Genomic DNA, 22,485 nt, shown 5'->3' with positions numbered 1-22,485 from the left:
AAAAAAAAAAAAAAAAAAAAGGAAAATGAAAAACCGATGACAGAGCTGGTGAGGTGGCTGAGGGTGCAAAGGCACCTGAGGTGTCACATGAGACCCATTTGTATGTGTGTGGTATGCACGCACAGGGCCTCCCTCTCTCTCTCCTTCCCTCTCTCTCTCCCTCCCTCTCTCTCTCTCACACACACACACCACATAGTAAATTGGAAATTTTTAAAAGAAAATTAAGATCAGATAAACTACTTTGGCTTCTCACAAAGGTTAATCTGTAATCCTTTTTAGCCCCGTCCAGAATCTAAGCCTGACTCTCAGATTCCACCACAAAGACCTCAGAGGGATCAGAGAGTTCGAGAGCAGCGGATTAATATCCCTCCTCAGAGAGGACCCCGACCAAGTAAGAGCCCTGGTGATGTGTAGCTTGGGGTGGTTTCGGGCCTGGCTGAGGCAGTGGAATGACTTGGTTTTGAGCAGAAGGAAACTTGTTTATGAAGAATCCCTGAGAGTCTGTTTTGTCTTTGAAGTCCGTGAGGCTGGTGAACCAGGAGATGTGGAACCTCGAAGGATGGTGAGGCACCCTGACAGTCACCAGCTGTTCATCGGGAACCTGCCACATGAGGTTGACAAGTCGGAACTGAAGGATTTTTTCCAAAGTAGGTGCTAATGATTCTCAGTATGACCATGAGTTCTTAGGAAGTGCCACCTAGGAGAGGCACAGGTGTAGTGTTAGGTCTTAATGGTCTGTTTAGACCAGGGCACGGTGAACTTTGGGCTGTTTACTCTAAAATAACGAATGTCATAACTGGTACTTCCCTTGATCGTGACACCAAGTGGAAAATTCCACCTTGACCTCAGTGTCATGAGTTGTAGGCACGCTACAGTGTTGTATAAAATTCCTTTACAGCGGTATACAAGGAACAAGTGAGACACAGTGCCTTGTCGACTTGGATCAGTTCTTTAAGCTTTGAAATTTACAAACTCCATAGCTTTAAGAACTAATGATCTGAGTTATAAAGTATTCATCTAAGGAGCATTTGAACTCTATTTTGCATTTTAATATGACATTTTAGCAGTCAACTGCATTCAAGTTCATAGGTCATCTTTGTCTGATGTAAGCTGCATGCTGGGTAAGCTGGGTGTCTGCAGAGGTTACGAGTGCTTTGCTCTTGCAGACTATGGGAATGTGGTGGAGCTGCGCATCAACAGTGGCGGGAAGTTACCCAATTTCGGATTTGTTGTGTTTGATGATTCTGAACCCGTTCAGAAGGTCCTTAATAATAGGGTAAGCAAATTTGCATTTTGTGTGTGTGTGTGTTATGTTTGTGGTTTTTGCTTGCATGTATGTGTGTGTGCTAGGTGTGTGTGCAATGCCTTAGGGATGAGAAAAGTGGGAAACATTCCCCAAAAGTGGAGTTACCTCTTTTGATAACTCCAAGGCTTCTGGCTGTCCAGGCTCATCTCCTAGAAGTTGTGCTGGCAGGAGACGATGGTTCAGGTGCTTCTGCCCTCTCTCCTCCGTCTCACTGTGCTGCACTCCCTTCAGTCTGTGTGTCTGTGTGTGGGGTGGGGTTTTCTGCACTGGCTTGCTGAGTGTTACTGTGTGATCACTAGTGTAACTGAGTGTCGTTTTCTAGCTAGGAGGCCATGTCACACTTTCTTACCCCTAAATTGCAGGACTCAAGGAATTTTATTTAAGTCATTTTCATAATGTTTTTGCTTAGTACAAGTATTTTGCCTAAGTATGTGAGAAAGTTTTATTCTCGAAGCTGTGGAGGAGGCATCTATGTCATGGTGTTTATTGAAGTTTGCTTTAGTCATTAGTACAACGACACTCATGCTTCAGGGCTGTTTAAATTGGCGTTTTTCTACTTGTTGCACTGTTCACCACATCTGCATGCAATAGTAACACAGAAAGATGTTTTATGAGCTCCTGTTTGTGAGAACTAGTTGGTTGAAAGCTGCTTGCTCTGGAGGGTGGCTTTGCTCAGTTGATAGTCACTGTCAGGAGCTGATCTGAGTGTCTGCTTTCCTTGGTCCTCACACAGCCCATCATGTTCCGAGGCGCAGTCCGCCTGAATGTGGAAGAGAAGAAGACTCGAGCTGCCAGGGAAGGTGACCGAAGGGATAACCGCCTTCGGGGACCTGGAGGCCCCCGTGGTGGGCCAAGTGGTGGGATGAGAGGCCCTCCCCGCGGAGGCATGGTGCAGAAACCAGGCTTTGGCGTGGGCAGGGGGATTACAACTCCAAGGCAGTGAATTGCTTGGCTCAGATCTCCACACAGCACACAGCCCCGGCTCCTGCAGAATGGTGAATTCCTTCAACCAGCCTTTGGTGTCTCGGAGTAGTCTATTATAAACTGCTTGAGTTTGTACAATTTTAATTTCGCTTGTGTTCATGGTGTGTGCTCCCCAAACCCCTTTCCTCCCTTGACCCTTTAGTCCTTCATTCCCGGTTTTCTGGAATGATACTTTAGGAGGAATAGATTTATAAAGAAGAAGAGGAAAGACTGACCTTCCTGCTCACGCTGCATACACAGACTGGAGTTTCACGGCCATTCCCCAGAGGAGCATATCACTGACAATGGATGTTTCATTTGTTGGGAGACACAGGATTTGATAAACATTTTGGAAGCAGGAAAAATCAAGACACGACTCCTTTCTGGTGTGGAAAAATTGCCTTTTGGCAACTGCCACTGGGTCCCTGCTGGTGTGGCTAACTGAATAAAAGGTGTTTCCAGAACTTTGTTCTTTTGACATGTGATTACCAAACAATTCTAAACCTCCATTTTTACCATTGGATTTTAAATTGTGACGTAGCCTGTCAATGTCTAGAACACAGCTAAGGACTTTTGTTGAACTGTTAGATTTTTTTGAGGTAGAGTTTTTCATGTTTTATTTGTATTTGTAAAAAAAAAAAAAGAAAAAAATAGAAAAAAGAAAAAAGGACAAAAAATTCCCATGAGAAAACAAACCCCCAAATCTGATAACAAAGCCAAGCAAAACTGTGCCTTCTATTTATCTTTGATTCCAGTCCTGGCAATTGTCTAAAGAAAAGTAATAAAGATTCTAGATTTGTTTTCAGATTCAGAGTATGTGGGGGAACTGTAGAATTTTTTGATCACCTGTATGTGTCGTGTTAACATTGTTCTGCCTTATCCTAAAATCACGCCTCAGACTGGGATGCTTTTGAGGAAGGTGCTTCTGTGAGGCCTGTGACCTCAGTGGCTCTGTGCGCCACACTCTATTCTGCTGTCTGTCTGGGTTCCTGGTGGGCCATAAGAAAAATTTGGTTGAATATCGGACTTGGCTAATGTGCTCCAGGGTCTGCATTTTTTTTTTCTTTAAATCATAGCCATATGGTAAATTTTCTATTTTGTTACGGTTCTCTTTTACTGATGGACATGCAGTGGGTGTTTTTTGGAAAAAGGCCAATTTTTATTAAAATATTTCTGGAAGAAAACTTCATCTGGCAATGTAGACTGCTAAAACTCACTTCCCAGTGTTGTGTGTTGAGTGCTGTGTGTGACATGGGTGAAGAAGGTCTTGTCCACACAAGCTTCTGTGGGCAAGTCATTATTAGTCTGTAGGCAACCAGAGTGTCAAACTTAACTTTTCCTAATGTTCATGTGTGTGTGTGTGTTTGTGTGTGTGTGTACATGTGTATGTCTTTATACATGGGTGTACCACAGCATGCTTGTGGAAGTTAGGAAATCTTGGGAGCCAGGCCTTATATTCCACTGTTTGAAATTGGCCCATAAGCCACAAGCTTCTATGGGCTCCTGTGTCTGCCTCTCTGTCTTGCTGTAAGGGCACAGGGATTTTAGGCATGTGCTGTCATGTCTGGCTTTCCTGTGGCTTCTGGGGATTAGAGTCAGATCTTCATACTTGGACATAGTGCTTTAGCCTCAGCCGTCTCCCTAGCTCTCTAACTGTCTCAGAACTGTCCCAGACAGATATGTGTTCTGGTTTTGTTGTCAGAAAGGGTAGTTGGGTTGAAAACGGTGTGAGATTGTCAGGTTTGGTCTCAGTACCTTACAGATCTGAATATTGGTAGCATCTGCTTGTGAACTGAGGTAACCAGATCACATGACTGTTTTGGGGTCAGTTTCATTGTGTCAGACAGCGATAATGCAAACATGTGCAGCATGTCCTGTAATAAAGCTTATGGTGACAAGAAAGTCAACTGAACCAGGCTTGGTGGCTCATGACGATAATCCCAGCACTCAGGAGCAAAAAAAGCATGTGGTTCTGTGGGCTAATCTGGTCTGTGAAGCAAGTTCCAGTCCCACCAAGGTTGCATAGTGTGACTGTCAAAAAACAAGACGAAAGGGCAGCAAAGAAAAGATACCCCACATTACTTCTGAGAAAAGTCCAAGTGTTACCTAATGACACAGGCCTGTATATTCTCTGATGCTAGAGGCCTCAGGCACAGGAAAATCTCAAGTTCAAGGCTAGACTGGCCCATACAATATTTACTAAAAGTTTCAGTACCTTGGATGAATCTAAAAATGATTTTCACAAGTACTAGGTCTTGGCATTTAGAAAAAAAAATCTTCCTAGTCAGGAGTATTTACCTGATGAGTTGATTAACGTTTGCAGTGCAGGGTAAGGAGTCGAGAGAGCATGGCATTGCCCTTTAATCTTTGGAGACCATGGGTAACAGGATGATCTGGATTGATCTGAGAAATAGAACAACCTGTGGGTGGGTTAGGATATGAAAGGCCCATTCTCTTCTACCTCAGATAAATGTGTAACAGAACAGCCATGTCTGTCTGTGTGTGTGCATGCGTTAGTATAGGGATGTAGCAGTACACCCCTGTTGCTTGTGACTGGTTAGGGAACTGCTTCAGCCCTACCCTACTTCCCGGCAGTGGCATTGGGATGGGAGTGTGCTTTTGAAGGGCAAGGGCCGTAGCTTGGCAGGACATTTTGCACTGCTCAGAATCTGTCTTGTCAGTGATACCATGGAATGATGCCTACATCGGAGTTCCAGAGGCGCTCATGGTCACACAAAGCACAGGCTTTGTCAGAAGTGACTGACCTTCTCATGTCAAATTAAGATTTGATCTGTAGGGAAGACTCAGTGGATGGTTCTTTACTACTGAGCTTAAGACCTAGGACCCATGATGGGTAGTTTAGCCAAGCGAGTCTTTCTTTAGTTTTTTTTTTTTTTTTATGTGTACATGTTTGGGTGAATGTTGGCCACATGTATACAGGTGTCTGAGGACGCTCATGGCCCCTTGGAGCTGAAGTTACAGGTGAGAGAGCCCTCCTACATAGGTGTTGGGAATCGAACTTATGTCCTGGAAGAGCAGCAAGATACTCTTTAGTCACGAGTCTCTGTTTTCAGACCTGTTGGAAGTAAGTAAATCTTAACCAAAACTTATCTTTGCTTTCATTGTGAGGTGGTATTCCTGTGCTCTGCAGTCTCAACTGCTGCTTTGGAACAGTGGGAGTTGTAAAGTTGAAATAAGGCCTGTGGCACAGGCTTAATCCTGGTGCTCAGGAGACCAAGGTGAGAGGACTGTGAATCCAAAACCAGCCTTGATTACAAAGCAAAAGCCTGGCTCAAGAACAATCCAGCAAAACCAGTGTGGCCCACTTAGTTTTCATGTCTGCCTTGGAATATGGCACAGTAAGAAGGGGAAGAGATGGTGGGAAGCAATTGAGTCAGCAGAGCTTCCGGGAGCAGGCAGGGCTTCAGGCAGCACTTGCAGTATTGAGTCAGGAGCCCACGTCCTTCGAGTGCCCGAGAGCTGGCTATGTCTCGGGGGAATTGGCACCCTGAAGACCCGAGTTGCAGTGGCATTCAGAACACGGTAGGCCCCTGCTAAGTGAGCTCATTAGTTGCCTTCTACAGAGCTGCTCCCCGACCACCTTTAGGGATGCTTTCACTGTCTCAGCAAGCTGCATTTTGTGAGGTGTGGGGAAGGGAACAGGTGGTTCTGTGTGTGTCCGTGGAAGCTTTGAGGGTTCCACAGGAGTCGTCCACTATAGGTTTTTTTTTTTTGCTTGTTTTTGTCTTTTGAGACGTCTCACTGTGTATTCCTATCTGTTCTGGAACTTGCTACATAGCCCTCCTTTTAAACTCAGATTTGTCTTCCTCTGCCTGCTGAAATGTTGGTAGTTACGGTGTGCACCGACATGCCGGGCTCTACCTTGTTTTTTTTTTTTAAATAAGGCTTCTCACCTGTTACTCTGATTAAGCTGTGATTAAGCCAGTGAGCTCCAGGGACCCACCCATCTGCCTCCATGTGACACCAGGTGTGTTCTAGAGATTGAATTCAGGTCCTTACTTTACAGAACAGTTTCTCTGGAGACAGGGTTTCTGTGTATCCTGAGATTTGCTCTGTAGACAAGGCTGGCTTCAATCTCAGAGGTCCACCTGTCTGCCTGGTGGGATTAAAGATGCACACCAACACTGCTTTGCTTGGCCGTCACTTTTTCTGAGGTCCTTTGGCATGCTGTATTCTGTATGTTGGTGGTTTTGCCCCAGGGGCAGCGTTTTGGGTGGAAGCATGCCCTGTTGCCAGGCTATGTATATGCCATGTATGTATTGGGAACCCACCATTTCTTTTCATTGATACTCCCGAGTGTTCTGAGACCTTAGCTTCACGTGCCTTCTCCCTGCACATGTGCCTGTGTGCCCCCCCCACCTCTCTGTCTCATGCTGGGTTTTGTCAAGACCTGTCACTGTTGAGCACTGTAAGTGAACAGATTCACTTCCCCCTTCATTTTGTTTGTCTGTTTGTAGCTCTGTCTCATTCCTTGTCATAAGCAGGGTCTTCCTAGAGGACTCTGCTTCTCTCATGGTTCAGCCTGGAGTTGGAATTACCACTGGATTAGGTTGTGACTTCTTAAGGAACTGAGAACTGACACTTTAAAGTCCCCATGATGGTTGAGTCAGTGACTGGGGGGGAGGGGTAGCCTTCCATTAATTTCAGATCCTGGTGACATTTCAGTACAGAAAATTCTTGGGAGGCTGGGGGTTGGGAGGCGGAGCATGTGTGAGGGAGAAGTCCCTGGTCTAAAACTTCCTGCTTGTCCCTAGTCCCTTTTAGGCATCGTCCCTGCAGAACAACTGACTTCTCACAAGCTCAGTACTCAAGCTCCACCCTGCTAGAAGAGTGGTCAGTTTCCTTCCTTCCTTCCTGCATCCAGGGTTCAGTTACATCCCATCATACTACCTCAACAGATTTCCCAGCTCACCCCTCCCACCTCCAGAATCTGAAACAACCCTGGCCTTGTATCCCCGATACGTGTTTTCTCTCACCAGCCCCATAGACTGTAAGCCCCCTGTGGCAGGGTCTATGAGTGAGCCGCCTGTGTTAACCTACAGTGGTACCTACCAATAAATATTCATGGCTGAACAAATGAATTCTCTTTTTTTCAATGTGAAGTTCTCCAAGTGAAATGCTTCTCAGGTTGCACATAGATTTTTTTTTCCCTCTGGGGTACCTGTAGGGTTTCAGAAGTCTAACAATTAGGAGTTAACCACAGAAAATTTCAGAAAAACTTTAATTTTTTTCCATTAGAATTGGCATGGATATGTGTCTATGGATGGCTCAATAAATATATTTCTATATACAGCACAGAAATTTTACATTCCATCTTCAAACTGCAGAAATAGATTTTTTTTACAAGCCAGAACCAAAACAAAGCAAAAATAACAAAACAAACCCTTTCATAACTTTAATGACTTCATGCAAAAAAAAGGACAAGGGGCCAGAGGGAATTGCTTCTTCAAGGTTGAATGTCCAGTGAGAGGTAAAAATATTACTTTAAGGAAGCGGTTGCTTAGCACGCTGCTTAAGGTGGGAGCCAGACAGATCCTTAACTGCAGCTTTAAGGCCATACCTAGTTTATACATATATACAAAGAAGTTTCCATAGAAAACACACAGTCACATTCTCTTTTGGGAAAGGATGAGGAACTTTCGTGAGAGTTATTTGGACCCAATTTTCCAGGTCAATTAATTAGAGCTGCCCCTGGACTGCAAACTCTTCAATCTGTTTGTCTATGTGGCTTGTGGAAACCTCTCCCGTCATGGGTGAGCAAGCCCTTTACAGCCCAGCCCACAGTGCCTAGCCCAGCACAGCTCTTGTATGCTCTGGACTTAGACAGTGTAGGTATCTTACCTCTAATGGACCCCACGCCCACTCGGGCACTGTGATCGGAAGGGTGGCACAGTGCCTTTCTGTTCTAGGGTTGCAATGTCTGGGGAGTCAGCGTTGACTGTTGTAAGGGACTGACTTTTCTCCCTTGAGCGTTGTGACACATTTCAGTTGAAACCTAGCTTTTTGGGGGGAGGGAAAAAGGAAATGTAAAGTTATCCAAAGATTCATCTGGAGTTTGTTCTGTCTAAAAAGCCAAGCCAGGGAACTTTTAAGATCGGTTAGCTCTGTGCAAATACCTAGATGGATGAACTAGTGACCACAAAGGGCGTGTCTTTTGGAGGTGACTCCCAGGCCCACAGGAAGTTCCTTTGGGAGACTATCAAGTTAGTGAATGCATCTGTAGTCCAGATGAGAAGCGGGAACGTACCAAGTCTGAGATGAACCCTGCAAACCCAGCATTGCACTTGACAACCCAGGCATATTCAAAGCCAGTCTGATCTGGTTTGGAAGCCCCTTGGCTTGTTTGAAGAGTCACTTCATTTTTGTCAAGGCAAAATGACTGGCACTGTCAAGTACTTGCATGGAGCCTAACAGGGCTCTGACAACAAGAGGTCTTCAAAGTACTTATGCTTTGTTTTGACCACTTGGTTTTTGAGACAAGATCCTACTATTCAGTTCAGGCTGGTCTGGAACTCACTATACAGTCAGATCTTTCTACCTCAGCCACCATGTGCTGGAATTACAGGGATTCACCACACAACTGGCTGTCTTGGTCACTTTGTGATTTACTCTATTTCAAGCCTATGGCAACTGAAGACATGTATTTTGTCCAGTTTTTCAAATTTTCTTTGAGGCCACTGAGGCCTTCCTCTGCTGTATCAATCTTTTGTAAACAGAACTCTGTTTACTTTAAAGGAAAAGAGGATATGCCCCTTGCCCCTTTGTTGTTGTGAGTATGCATGTCAGCATGTAGTAGGCATTGAATGTGTGTTCAGTTGGAGGAAGAAGCAACATGAGCCCCCTTGGAGTCCAGCCCATTTGTCTCACTGTAACTTGTTAGTGGTGATATTATCATGGCTCCAGCACTGGAAGATGAAATCATTGTGACATGAAATTGGATGGGTCTGAAATGTTGTGCAATTTATCTCGCCCAATTCTCAGTTTCATTGATGCCGTTCTGGCGAAACTGGCGTGCTGAGGGCACAGTGTCTTTTAACATGAGGTAGAGATGCATCTAACATGGAGAACGTTAACGTGTCTAGCAGCTTATGTGAGGCCCTCCCTGATCCACATTCAAGCTAAGACTTGGGAACAGTCTTTTATGAAGGGAGACAGTATGAACCAGTCTGCCAAAATACCCATCCTAAATTTGCCACTGAGAAGAAAGGTGAGTTCCTCAGGTCGGGGAAACCTGCCCTTTGGTGTGCACATGTGCACTTGTGATGATGTGACAGCCTCTGGCTCCTGTCTGTGTCTTTTCCTCCATCCTATTTTTTTTCTTCTGATTTTGTGCCTGGAATAAATTGTCTCTAGGTTGGGGAGTGGTTTTTAGATACAGCTAAGAATGAAAACAACATCCTAGACTTCTTTTCCTCTAGGTCTGCCTTTCAGTTAGATCAACAAAGTAATGCCTGGAAACAAATTGGCTGTAGAAACACCTTCAGTATACCTCTAGGGATGTTCGGTGATAGCATTGCATGTCAAGGGTCATAGTTTCAATCTCCAGCACCACATGAGGAAAACAGAAAGAAGCCCAAGTCTTCACTGTCTGCATCATGCGCGCCACCAGCTGACTGCTCCAGGAAGAACCTTCCCAGTCATTGTTCATGACATGCTCTTTGCAGAATCACAACTTTCAGGGCTCAGTCAGAAAAGTACTTGCTGCAGAAGCCTGAGGGACTGAGCTTGGATCCCCAGACCCATGTAAAAGATGGATACAGCTATCTCTCACCTCTATACACACACATACACGCACACACATGCATCACACATACCACAACATGAATAAAGAAGCCTGAATCCCATCCTCCTAAACTCTCAGCACTTAATGGGGTGAATCTATGCCTTTTAAGATGTGAGTTGCCAGGGACTGGTTTATATGCTTCTCAGATCAAGGAAAAATGGGTTCTCCCATGGGAAGTGTAGAAGAAGCTGAGCAGACAGGGGACACTGGGAGTTAGAAAGGAGATGGAAACTTCTTGCTCTCTTCTGCCAAACTGCCTAATGAGACCTGATCTGTGGTATGTACTGTAAGTGGGCACCTCTCCTAACTGTCCCTTTATTTTACCTCCAGATCTCAGCTCTTGCTCAATCTGCCTGATACTGCCCCATCCAATCTATGGAAACGTCACCTGTTCCTTACACGACTGCTCAGCTGGGTTTCCAACACACCACAGTCTACTTCTTCCCCTCTCTGTGGCATCCTCCATCTCCCATGCTAATTTTAGAGCTTCAATCATTGCCTCTTATGTTGTTTTATTTGGATGCTCAGCTTTCATAGTATGCCACTTCCAGACTCAATGTAGCACATGTAGGGAGGGTAAAAAGAAAGTCATAGAAAAATTGCAAATACTTCTTTCTGTTTTAATGTCACATGTGGTTATCTTTTAGTCTTGGCTGTGGCATAGAATAATATTAGAGAATTCTCTGACCCACTAAGGCCAAGTTGCTTTATCCAGACTGAAACATTCATAGCCAAGTATGTACTTTTCCTGTGGAGACCCACGGAGCCAGACTCGGGCTTCACTAGAATCCAGTTAGAGCGAAACTGACTTTACTACACAGAAGGGGTGATCTGGGGTCTCTCAGGGCAGAAGTTAACATGTCCCTGGGTTCCAGTTTATGGGCCTGTTTTGTCAACACTCTAGCTTTGGGGTGCAGCTGAAGGGCCACAGTTGAGGCTGCAGCTATTTAGTTCTTAGGGTGTTTGTTTCATGGTGAGAGTGAGGTGACTGTCTACACGATTTCTTTTGTAATCCCTTTCTCTCTTCCATTTCTAGATCTGGGATGAAAGTGAAGAGTCACTGGATATCCCTTCTTTACCGGAACATTGGTCAGTATTTCAATCCCAGTCAGCTCTTATCTGAAGACTTTTTTTTTTTCCTTTCCTCAAACACTTGCTTGGGACAAGTAGCCAGGTAACTGTCCCACAGGGGATAAACCATTTGACTGCTTAACTGGTCGAGACCATCAGATAGTCAATGGTTGACATGGTCTTCAGCATTTGAGCTCAGGGCTGTGCCCAGACCCCCTGAGTTGTCCCCAGGACACTCTCAGCACCATTGCCGCCTATTGTCACTGCATCTCCACCTGAATTATTCACAGCCGCACCACGTCTCACTCTGCTCAATTTCAAATTCAGCCCTTAGAGAAGACGATGCTTATCTCTGACTCCTGCGCCTTTTGTTGTTCTTCCTCCTTAGTGGATGTAAAAGGAAGTCTAGACTTTGAAAAGCCTCAGGAAAGGTAGTTGTGTCCTAACCCTTCACTCTAGCCAAGTCCAAGCACTTCTGGCACAAGGATTCCCCTGCTCTTCAGGACCACAGTAAGGAATCCTCCAAGTCTGTATCCTCCAAATGCCAGCAATTCTGTGATTCTCACTCCACTGTACTTCTCTTTGTCTCCAAACTTCAGTAACCCCACCGTGATCTCATCTCAGCCAGGTCCCCTGTGTATCAAGCTGTATTAGTAGATTATTAACCTTGAAGATGGGTTAGTGGATTTATATTGTTTAGGACTACATTTTGAGACAAGAATGGGTGAACATCGGCTTTTGATCAAGATCTTCATTCTTTTGTTAAAGATGGCATTCACCAGGATTTGCGAGGTAGCTAGGATGTTGAACGTTCATATGCTGGGGTGTACTAAGACAAAAAGATCTACACTTTTGATTTGTAGCTGTCAGATTCATATTAGTGCAGTATCTCATCTATATTCTGCTTTCAATAGTAGAAACATTGATTATTTGATTTCCTCAATTTTATGCTCATCAACAATTTGGGAAGTTAGGGTTCCTCCAGGATCACAGAAGATGAAATAATTTGTTGAATGTTAAACACACACACACACACACACACACACACACACACACACACACACACACGAGCTAGAGAGATAGCTCAGTGGTTAAGAGCACTGGCTGCTCTTCCAGAGGACTCAGATTCAACCCCCAGCACCCACATGGTGACTCACAGCTGTCTGTAGCTCCAGTTCCAAAGATCAGACGCCTTCACACAGACATGCACACAGGCAAAACACCAATGCACATGAAAGAAAAATGAATAAATCATTAAAAAACCCCATATACATGGAAGAGGTAAATGAATGCCAGCTAGTCTCAGAACTCAGTTCCCCGTCTTCCGTGGGACCAGGCCTGGATACTCTCTGGGCTAGTTATTTTTGGCTCCCATGATTTTTATTGTATGCTTTGGGCTCCTTATGTTCAGTGGATGTTAAAGGAACTCTGGGCTTTGGAGTTTGACTGCTTAGGAACCCCATGGCTGGGTTTAGAGAGCTTCCTTAGGGTGATGGGTGGGACCCCTTTCTCTGCCCTGTAAGTACCCAGCCTCCTACACTACACTCCCCCTTTACAGGCTTTTCTCCTTAATAAAAGCCAATTCTGTTGTCAGTCATGCATCCCTTGTCTGGCTTTCTTTTCATTAACCCTGCACCAGGCAAGCACTCTTCCAATGAAGTTTTTTCACACATCCCCCTTTGGGAATTTTGACCTACTCAAGGGTGTCTTCTCTGTCACTGGGATGTCAGAATTCAGCAGAGCAAACTCTTGCCTGGATATATGTTTTCCTTGTGCAGACAGAGTTCTCATGGTTGAGCCATTAAAGCAAGCCACACATATTCCTCTCTTGTCAGATTCTTGTTTCTGGTTTCATAGAAGTAGAGGAAAATAAGAAGGCTCTTGCTTCAAACTTCTAAAATAGGGAACAGAATCCATATTCTATTTAAAGAACATGCTTCCTGATTGCTTGGGTAGTGACATTTCGGTCTGGTTGATTCAGTGGGTAGAAATGGATTCACCCATTCACAGACTTATTGACCACTTATCAGTCGAAGAAACGTCCCAAGAAAGCCAAGCATCACCTGCCTGGGCAGAGCTAATGGTGGAGAGTGGGTAGAAAGGGCTCAAGATGTTTCTGAAATAGATATTGGTAGCTTCCAGTGTGGAGTTCATTGCTCTGGACTGGGTTTACATCCTGGCTGGGAAATGTCTGTGACTCTTAGGGCCCTGAAAAGGATACATCCTGCTTGTCAGTTTCTCCAGAGGATGTAGTTGCTGTGAGGGTTGTGATAACCCCGTTTGGGTTCAGCATGCTGCAATTAAGTAAGTAATCTAATTTGCATAAGAGACAATTATCAATGGCAGTAGTATCTTAACTGGGGTGCCATCCTGCCCTACCATCTAACGTCTTGGCACCTTGCAAGACACCACTTCTTTCTATGATGCTTGTAAAGATGCACATGTTGGAGGGAATGAACCAACAGTCTCATTTATTTGTTTCCCAGGTATGAAAAAAATGCCATGGTAAATATTGGCACACTTTTGAAAGGGGTTACTTTCTTATTTATTGGTAGTTTAGAAAAGGAAATAGTTAGACTGAACTAATTAACTCTTCTCTCTAACACACACACACACACACACACACACACACACACACACACACACTCCACTGGAGCCTTTGCTAAGAAGGGACTTGCAGGTGCTAGGAAATTCCAGCAGAGGGCAGAATGGGTCTGTTTCTTTCGAAAACCAGGGGGGGATCCTGCAAGCCCAGAGGGTGAGAAGCAGTTGGTGCCCCCACCTGGCTCCTGGGATAAGCTTCAACTTTGGACTTGTGTTTGAGTCATCCACTCCTTTCCAAGTCTCACAGTACGCATGAGCACCAGTCTGTACTGGGGAGGGGCTCAAAAAACCAGTAAGCCATTCTCGTTATAGACGTATGACATATTTCCACACACTGAACTGCCCATCTTGCATCTGTAATCGCAGGGCACATATTCCCTTGTGCTCAACCTAAAGGGGAAATTAAGAAAGCTTTGCCCTGTTCATCGGGGTCACCCTGAACCTTTGGCCTAAATTATATAGTTTAAATTCCTTCCTTTCTCCTCTCTACCTCCCTCCTTTCTTCCTTCCCTCCCTCCCTCTCTCCTTCCTTACTCCTCCAGTGTCTTTCTTCCTCTCTTTTTGGTTTTTTTTATTAAAAGTGGTACAAGAGGAAAAGCAAATTTGCAATTTTTCTAAGGAAGAGAAACAACAGGAATTGTGTGGGTCAGTGCACCTGTGCATAAATCTACATGCTTGCGCGGAGCCCTGAGAAGTCAAAAGGATGGTAAGTCTTCAGTTGTGCAAAGTTCTTCAGTGTAAGCATAGAGTCACAGCAGCTAGAGCTGGGGAGAGATCAGATACAGTCCCATTCTCTCCATGGTGCACTCAGAGAGACCAAAGCTTGGACATTGACCCAACACCATTCTGTGTATTGACTCCAGGCTCGATTTAGGTTTTCTCTTTGTTTATAGTCTGAAGGAGTTCAGTGACATTTCTCCACGATTTGAGTCCATTGCTTGCTGGATTTGTCACCTTGGCCAGGCAGCTCACAATGGATCATTCCAAAATGGTGACATGGGGGCCTAGGAGCCCAGCTCAGATAGGGCAAATGTTGCATCGATTTCTCTGTCTCAGGGTGATTCCAGATGCTTTCCATGGAGGCTGCTTTGGAAGGTGCTGGATGGTTTATTGTGAGCGAGACATGACTCAGCTCGGACTCTGATGACTCCAGTGCCTCCCGTGGTTGCCCATTCACCTAGACTTGACTCAGTCTAAGTACAGGAAGGAGAGGCCTTCGTTGATTACTTTCTATTACAAATATTTATTACTTAAATAAAGAGAATAAAGTGCCGCTGGAAAGGACTAATTGTGGCCTCTCCTGAGACACACAGAACTGGAGTGACAAGATTCCTTCTCTTGTGCTGAGGAAGATGCTTGTGGCTGCACACATTGGCATCTCCATCCTGAACTCTGGCTTTTCAAGGCCATTTTCACTTTTCTTGCTTTGAATATCTTTGTGGCAGTAAAACACCACCTCAGATGAGAGTTACCTTCTCTCGGAACTCTCACTGCTCACGATTTCCCATAAACAAGTGTCCTGTGCTCCTCATCCAGGGGCAGAACATGCATCATCGTTTTGGTTTGGACAGTCCAAGAGGAGGGAAGGCACGGATCAGTTGACCTTGGGCCTGGTGGAATACCAACAGTTCAGTCTCATCCTGTTGGCTTCATAGTGCATTTTCTAGACATAAATCGATTGGTCTTTATCTTGGCTTTGTCTTTTAGACCCATCTAGGCATTAGCTTTGATGCCATAGGGAAGGGAGGAAAATTCCCCAGGCAAAGTGCATGGTGGGTGAGGACAAGGGGTGGGGGCAGGTAGGCATCATCTCTTCATTCCATTCTTCCATCTGCCTGAGCTCCCTAGCTCGAAGGATACAAAGGAAACTCCGGACTGATTGTCACTGACCAATCTCTATCCTACCTATAGCTCTGGCTCAAGGCCAAGACAGTAAAGTGCTAGGACAGAAGTGTAACTCCCGAGTACTAGCCATGACACACAGGATGGCACCTGCAATGCCTCACTCCAGGCTCTGTGCCATGGTGGTTCTGTGCAAATCCAGATTCGTCAGCAGAACCTTCTCTCCCAACCTAGCTCATCCCTGTTGCTCTCCCCTGGAATGCCCTGGCTAGTCTGGGACCATTCTGGCACTTCAGAGTTAGAAGGAAAGAGAAATATTTGTCTAACTTTCCTACACGTTAAAGCTGTGCAAAGCATCTTTAAAAAAAAAAAAGCTTATAAAAATATAATGGGGTCATTCCCCAAAACTTCCCATGTTATGATGTATGAAATGTCAAAATATAATGAATGGGCTTTCTAAATATCACCGTCTCTTCCCATGCACGCCGCCGCCTTCACCCTTTCAAGTCTTCAAGCTTGACTCCCCGCCTGGCAATTGGGTCAGGTTTCAGCTCTGCTCACCTTTCCCATAACACAGTTCCTTGCAGTCTCAAAGAGATTCTCCAAAAAAAAAAAATAGAGATTTGGAAAAAAGTCCATGGGTTTACACTTAGTCTCTCCCCATATTATTTCTTGAGATTATTACTTTTTTTTAAATAAAAAAAGATTGCATATTGGTAATACAATGAGAAGACCATGACGGCTGTAGGGCTGGCACTGAGTCTGGCCAGTGCTGAAGCTCAGAAGCGAGAGGAACAAGCTTGGTGCCCATTGTGGTTTTCTGGAGTCTCCATCCGAGGGCTTCTGCAATGGTCCTCTTCTTGAGTTACTTCCTGCTGTCGGTCCACCTTTATCCATCTCTGAGACCCATGTCTGTGTCATGTGACCCTCTCGAAGCAGAGGCGGAATGGCTTTTTTTTTGGCATGTGTCCACGGGGGTCAGTTTAAAGATACACATGGCATTTGTAAGGGCGTGATGGGGGCACATACCACAGCAAGCTTATTTCTGTCCATTTCTACTCTGGGAAATATTGTCCATCACGTTGGGGACTTTAAAAGTTTAAGCAGTTACTAGGCTGATTTAAGAGATGTATCTTTTGTTCTGGTAGATTTTGCATTAATGTTAAGCATGGTTAAATGTTATATATTACACTGCTTTCCTGTTCTGGGGCAGGCAGCACTGACCTCCAAACAGGAACCCCCCCACCCCTCAACCCAATGGACTTGAATTTTGAAAGCTGTGATTTCCCAATCCCCTCCCTGACCCCCACCCACCCCTCATGGTCCCTAGTTGCTGTATTCAAAAAGGCCCTCCCACCTCATGCCCTTGGAGGCTAGATGGATATTGCCATACCCTGGAAGTATCCACCCCCGTGGTTTCTATTGCACTTGGTGGAGGGAGATGGGTGTGTGCTCTTCCTTTCTCCCTCTCTCCTTCCTCCCCTGGCTCCCAGCCTCTGTGCTCCTCCCACCACCCTCTCCCAGCCCCCCACCCCACCCCAGAGCCTTCACTTGTTGTGGACATCCTCTCTCCGCACGATCTTGTAGATGATCCAGTAGAACATGTTGAAGATGAGGAAGGCCATAGGGAAACCAATGCGAGATATCTTGTCGATCTTCTTGGCTCTCTGGATGAAGAGTTTCCGCATCTCCTCCGGGGACTTGGATGGTGCAGGAGGGGGGTTAGTGGTGTTGTTGTTGTTGGCACCCTTGACAGAGATGCCATCTTTGGCCTGCAGACAGGCTGGGCCCATTCCATAGGCGGAGAAGTTGAAGCGGCCTTCTCCACCCTCATCATCCTGAAACAGATTTAGCATGGGGCTCTACTTAAAATAAGACAAGGGCTGGGCACCCTCCCTGCAAGGCACTCCCCTGGGGGGCCAGGACATGCCATCTGATCCTCCCTTGCCTCTCAGGCTTTGTGTCCCTAGTTGCTGGAGGCAGTCTGGCTGGCTGGGGAGTTCAGCCTTATAGAGGGGCGCCGCTCACATGTTGAAACAGATGCAAGCCAGGGGATGGGAATGGTTACAGGCTTTGAGGCATAAGCTCTGTGCCAGGGTGTGAGTCTTTGTCATTTACTGACTTGTGACCTCAGACAGGTAAGTTCCTTCTTCATGCCTATTATTTTAAGGTTTCTTTTCAAGGCTTTTTGCGCTTTGGAGGTTTCATCGAGTAGGCCTAGGATTTTGGTTAGAGTTTCAGAGGATGGTTTGGAGACATCCCCTGCTTTGCCTCTGTTGCATCCTTCCCATCTTTCCCACCCCTTGATGGCCCGGGAAGGGACAGAGAGCTCCTGGCTTTCCCATGTTACCAGCCAGGGAAGCCATAGCTTCTTCCTGCCTCTCGTTCCCACACCATCACCCCCATCAGTCTTCCAGTTTCCGTAGGCTTGTCAAAGGCTCTTTGTCATTTGGCTCCAACTTACCTTTCTGACCCCAGCCCACTTCCCATATGCTCTGCATCTCTGCCAGCTTTGGTGGACTTCTCCTTTGTAACATGCTCTAGTGGTTCATCCCTTTCCCAGTCTGCTCAAGCTTGCCCTGGTCAGTACCCTTAACCTGTCATTCCACAATGAGACTGAAGGGCCAGTGTGTTTGTTTTGTTTTGGGTGTGTATGTGTGTAGCATGTGTGTGTGTTCATACTGTGCACATGCGCATGTGTGGGTGTATGTATATGCATTTAGAGGACAGGGGTTGATGTTAAGTATCTTCTCGGAGCCTCGTTTTTATTTCTTTTCTTTTTTTTAAAGATTTATTTATTTTTTAATTTTTTTATGTATATGAGTACACTGTTGCTGTCTTCAGACACACCAGAAGAGGGCATTTGATCCCATTACAGATGGTTGTGAGCCACCATGTGGTTGCTGGGAATTGAACTTAGGACCTCTGGAAGAGTAGTCGGTGCTCTTAACTGCTGAGCCATCTCTCCAGCCCTCGTTTTTATTTCTTGAGATGAGGTCTCTCAGTTGAACCCAGAGCTCACCTGTTCAACTAGTCTGACTGGCCAGCTTGCTCCAGATATCCCTGAAGTCTGCCTCCCCTGAGTTGAGATCACAGACAGGTTACAGCACATAGGAGGTTTCTAAGATTCTGGTCCTAACACTTAATCCATGAGCATATTAGTGGCTATAACATATCCCCAGGCCAAGGCCAGTGTTTTGACTGAGGTTGAGCTGCCAATTCAATGTGTGTTGCTGGCAAGGTTCACCAGCCCACATTGCCCTCCTGGACACCAAGAGCTTCCGGGAGAGAGATTCTGTCTTTGCTTGCTCCCTGAAAGTCAGGAGTGATGTGAGTAAGAAACGAATCACAGGAGCAGATACTCTAATCTTCCCAAACCAGCCACCCCGGGCTTGCCACCATCTGGCTGAGCTGGATGTCTCGGTCTTTCTGCCTCAGTATCCCAAATGCTGGGATGGTGGCTGTGTGCTACCATGCTTGGCTCTAATCAGAACTTCCTAGTAGCTGCCCCTGCCCTCAGGATAATTAAATTCTTCCACTGCTAAAGAAGGGCTCAGATTTTTTGGAGCATGTCCACCTGTTCTATTTTACTTCATGCCTTTCTCTATGTGATATTATTTATCAATCACCCCAAAACATTCTCTCATGCTTGAGGATGTCGGACTTTTCTTCTTTGGTTCAATTCAAGTTATCCTCTCTGCTATACTTCTGCTTCCAAACCCAAGCCCCAGCCCCCCACGTAGTTGCTGCCCTTCTTGAGCTCCCGAAGACAGAGTAGCTGCCACGTGGAGTGCTCTCTTGAGTGCCCCAGAGGGAAAGTTCTGATCCCACTGGGGTCTAATTCCTTTGCTGACATTACTTCTCCTATTAGAGCAACAATTCTCAACCTGTGGGTCGAGACTCCCTTTGGGGGTTGTTGAATGACGCTTTCACAGGGGTTGCCCAAGAGTGTCAGAAAACACAGATATTTACAATTCATAATAGTAGCAAAAGTACGGTTATGAAGTAGCAACAAAAAAGTTTACAGTTGGGGGTCACCACAACATGAGGAGCTGTACTAAAGCGTCACAGCATTAGGAAGGCTGAGGACCACTGTGTTTGAGAGCAAGCTCTGTGAGTGCAGCCATGGTGCAGTCTGAGATTCCAGTGTTTGGAAATAGAAGCGAGAGTTTCAGAGAGCTTAGCTACCAGATGGAGAGGCCAGCTTGAAGTATACGAAGCCTGATTCCCCAAACCCAGCAAGAAACCAACTCACAAACCCTTACATGCAACAAACATTGAACATACAGAGTTTTTGGTGCAGAAGCACAAAACCTAGTAAAATTATTTCTTCAATAAGTGAAATCTTCACCAGCCCCCAGACTCCTTTTAAAAAAAACCTTAGATTGACTTATTTTTCTGTGCATGGATGCTTTCTTTGCATGTATGTTTGTGTTCCAAGGGCATGTAGTGCCTTCAGAGGCCAGAAAAGAGTGTCAGGTATCCTGGACCTGGAGTTACAGACAGTTGTGGTTTACCATTGTGGGTGCTGAGAATGAAAGCTAGGTTCTCTACAAGATTAATTCTCTACAAGTCCTGGATCCTCTTATGAGTGTTCCTAATGTCTGAGCTAGCTCTCCAGTCCATCCAAGACCCTTTAAAATTTTTCTTCTTTTCATTCCATTGGTTTGTCTAAGTGGGGTTGCAACCTGCATTAGACACACGGCCCATGATCAGGACATTTATTATCAATGACTGCATCTGGTCCAGTATTCATGATAGAAGAAAGAGAATGTGGATCATATGACGAGGGCAGATGGGCAGAGAGCAAGCACTGCCTGTGGCCAGGAAGGTGATGGAGGCTTCAGACCAAGGCCAAGCAGGGGAATGGGGGAAGCCAAAACTTCCCAGGACACAGGACCCAACAAGGGGCCTGGGACTTTATGACACCTAAACATAAACTTGCCCTTACTGTTAGGAGGTAGGGAACAGAAATGGTTGTTTTCTTTTTTGTATGGCCTTTATCACCACACAGCATAACACGGCATCAGTGCAGACAGTGTAGTAATGTGTGACACAGAAGTGTACATGGTCTCTATACATCTGCAGCTCTAACTCAGAACTAAGGCACAGAAAACTGAGAGCAACTCTGAATGCTCCAAGGAGAAGCCAGCCTGGAGAGATGGCTTCTTCAGCAGTTAAGAGCACTGGCTGTTCTTGCAGAGGTCCTGGGTTTGGTTCCCAGCACCCACATAGTGGCTCACAAGTGTCTCTAACTCGAGTTCTAGAGGATTTAGTGCCCTTTTTGGGTCTCTTTGGGCACCAAGCATACACACAAACATAGACAAAATACTCACAGACATAAATAAAAGAGAATAAATTTTAAAAAATTTAAAAAAAGAATAAAGTAAGTATAGGCTAGTGAGATGACTCAGTGGGTAAAGGTGTCCGCTGCTAAGTCTCAAAACATGAGTTCAATCTCTAAGACCCACACAATAGAAGGAAAGGACAGACTCTTGCAAGTTGTCCTCTGATCTCCAGATTTCTGTACATGCAGACAGGGCCCTTGTTAGAGAACATGTGCATGCATGCACACACACATGCACATACATGTGCACATACACACACAATGTTCAAGGTCAGCCTAGGTTACACAAGACTGTCTCAAAAATCCAATAAAAGAAATGAACACTTCAATAAATGGATAGTATCTAATGTATACAGTTATCCACCTATAGACAAACAGGAGCACCACCATGATACCCATTATACATAAGGAGCTCTATTGGCATGGGAAACACCAAATTTTGCTTTCTTAGACATTTTTAGAGAGTTATGCTCTCCTTCCTTATGTAGTTCACACTGGCAGGGAAGAAGGTTTGGTGCCATCCAGCCAGCCAATGACCCCTTGTATCCTGGAGAAAGCAAATGCCCAAGCAATGACTGGAAAAGGCTTGCTATTCCTATTACAACCAGCAGGTGGCAGGATGTGCGTGCTCATCTGCTGGGAGATGCTTGCGGATGGGACAGAAAATTGGGACATAGATTGTGGAATCCACCAGAGGGATCTGGAGCCCCTGCTGAGTCTAGGCCCCACAGACACGTCCTAATGATCCTTCTAATGAGGTGGGCCAGGACTTGGAAGATTAGATGTCTTCTGCCCAGCAAATGAGGCAACATATAAAAACATGGAAAAACAGTGGGAGTTGGGGACCCTGGCTCAGATCATTGGCCGAATGAAATCCAGGCCAGAGCTAGCCACCAGGAGCTCCTAAGCCTGTTTCTCACTCATGGGAGATTTCTGCAGCCCAGATCAGTAGGTCTCTAGTGTAAGTCACATCCAGATGCCAATGGGAGGTCTTCCACACAGAGTATGGTCCAGTTAACTATCCTTGGCTTCTGATACTTAGGCCAAGTGCAGAGCCTTTGTGAATGAGGTCACATTAATTCAGCTGTGCATGGAGGAGAGATGAAGTAAACTGAACTGTGGATCTGGAGAGTGTGTGCTCTGCCTAAGGGCAGCTCCATTGCACAGATACACATGGGAATGGGTACTCAGTTCGGCTGGAGGCAGAAAGTGCTTCAGGTGAAGCCAGAAGTTCATGGCTCAAGGTGGTTTTCTATATATTTTTCTCACCTAAGGATGTTTATTTTATGTGCATGAGTGAAAGCCTGTGTGTATGTATGTATCTAGTGTCCTCTGAGGTCAGAAGGCATTGAATCTCAAACTAGAGTTACCAGTGATTGTGAGCTGACATGATAGTCCTCATACTCAAACCCTGGCCTCTTGTAAGAACAGCCTGTGTTCTTAACCACAGAGCGAGCTCTCCAGCCTCCTCTCTCCTCTTCTTTCTCTGTCTCTCCTTCCCTTTCTTCCCCCTTCCTTCCCTCCTTCCCTCCCTCCCTCCCTCCCTCC

General features: G+C 45.5%; 2 protein-coding genes across 4 annotated transcripts in view; one reads left to right on the top strand and one right to left on the bottom strand.

Annotated features, from left to right (window-relative positions):
• Window positions 1-7,367, top strand: part of G3bp1 (G3BP stress granule assembly factor 1) — a 33,221-nt gene extending 25,854 nt beyond the window's left edge. The window contains exons 9-12 of the mRNA XM_028775916.1: window positions 280-391; window positions 519-647; window positions 1,167-1,276; window positions 2,040-7,367. Coding sequence (XP_028631749.1) covers window positions 280-391; window positions 519-647; window positions 1,167-1,276; window positions 2,040-2,249 — 561 coding nt within the window. The 3' untranslated portion in view covers window positions 2,250-7,367. The remainder of the gene's footprint in view (window positions 1-279; window positions 392-518; window positions 648-1,166; window positions 1,277-2,039) is intronic.
• A 9,183-nt stretch (window positions 7,368-16,550) lies between these two features.
• Window positions 16,551-22,485, bottom strand: part of Glra1 (glycine receptor alpha 1) — an 86,729-nt gene continuing 80,794 nt past the window's right edge. Inside the window, exon 9 of one of the 3 annotated variants that reach the window (XM_028775936.1) lies at window positions 16,551-17,428. In XM_028775936.1, the coding sequence (XP_028631769.1) occupies window positions 17,138-17,428 (291 nt within the window). In that variant the 3' untranslated portion in view covers window positions 16,551-17,137. Of the gene's footprint in view, window positions 17,453-22,485 lie in introns of all 3 variants that reach the window. The other 2 variants (XM_028775935.1, XM_028775937.1) reach the window with 2 other exon arrangements.

Source organism: Grammomys surdaster, unplaced genomic scaffold (genome assembly GCF_004785775.1).
Source record: "Grammomys surdaster isolate TR1022 unplaced genomic scaffold, NIH_TR_1.0 262, whole genome shotgun sequence".
In the NCBI taxonomy this organism is placed as follows: domain Eukaryota; kingdom Metazoa; phylum Chordata; class Mammalia; order Rodentia; family Muridae; genus Grammomys; species Grammomys surdaster.
This window is presented reverse-complemented; position numbering and strand designations above follow the sequence as displayed.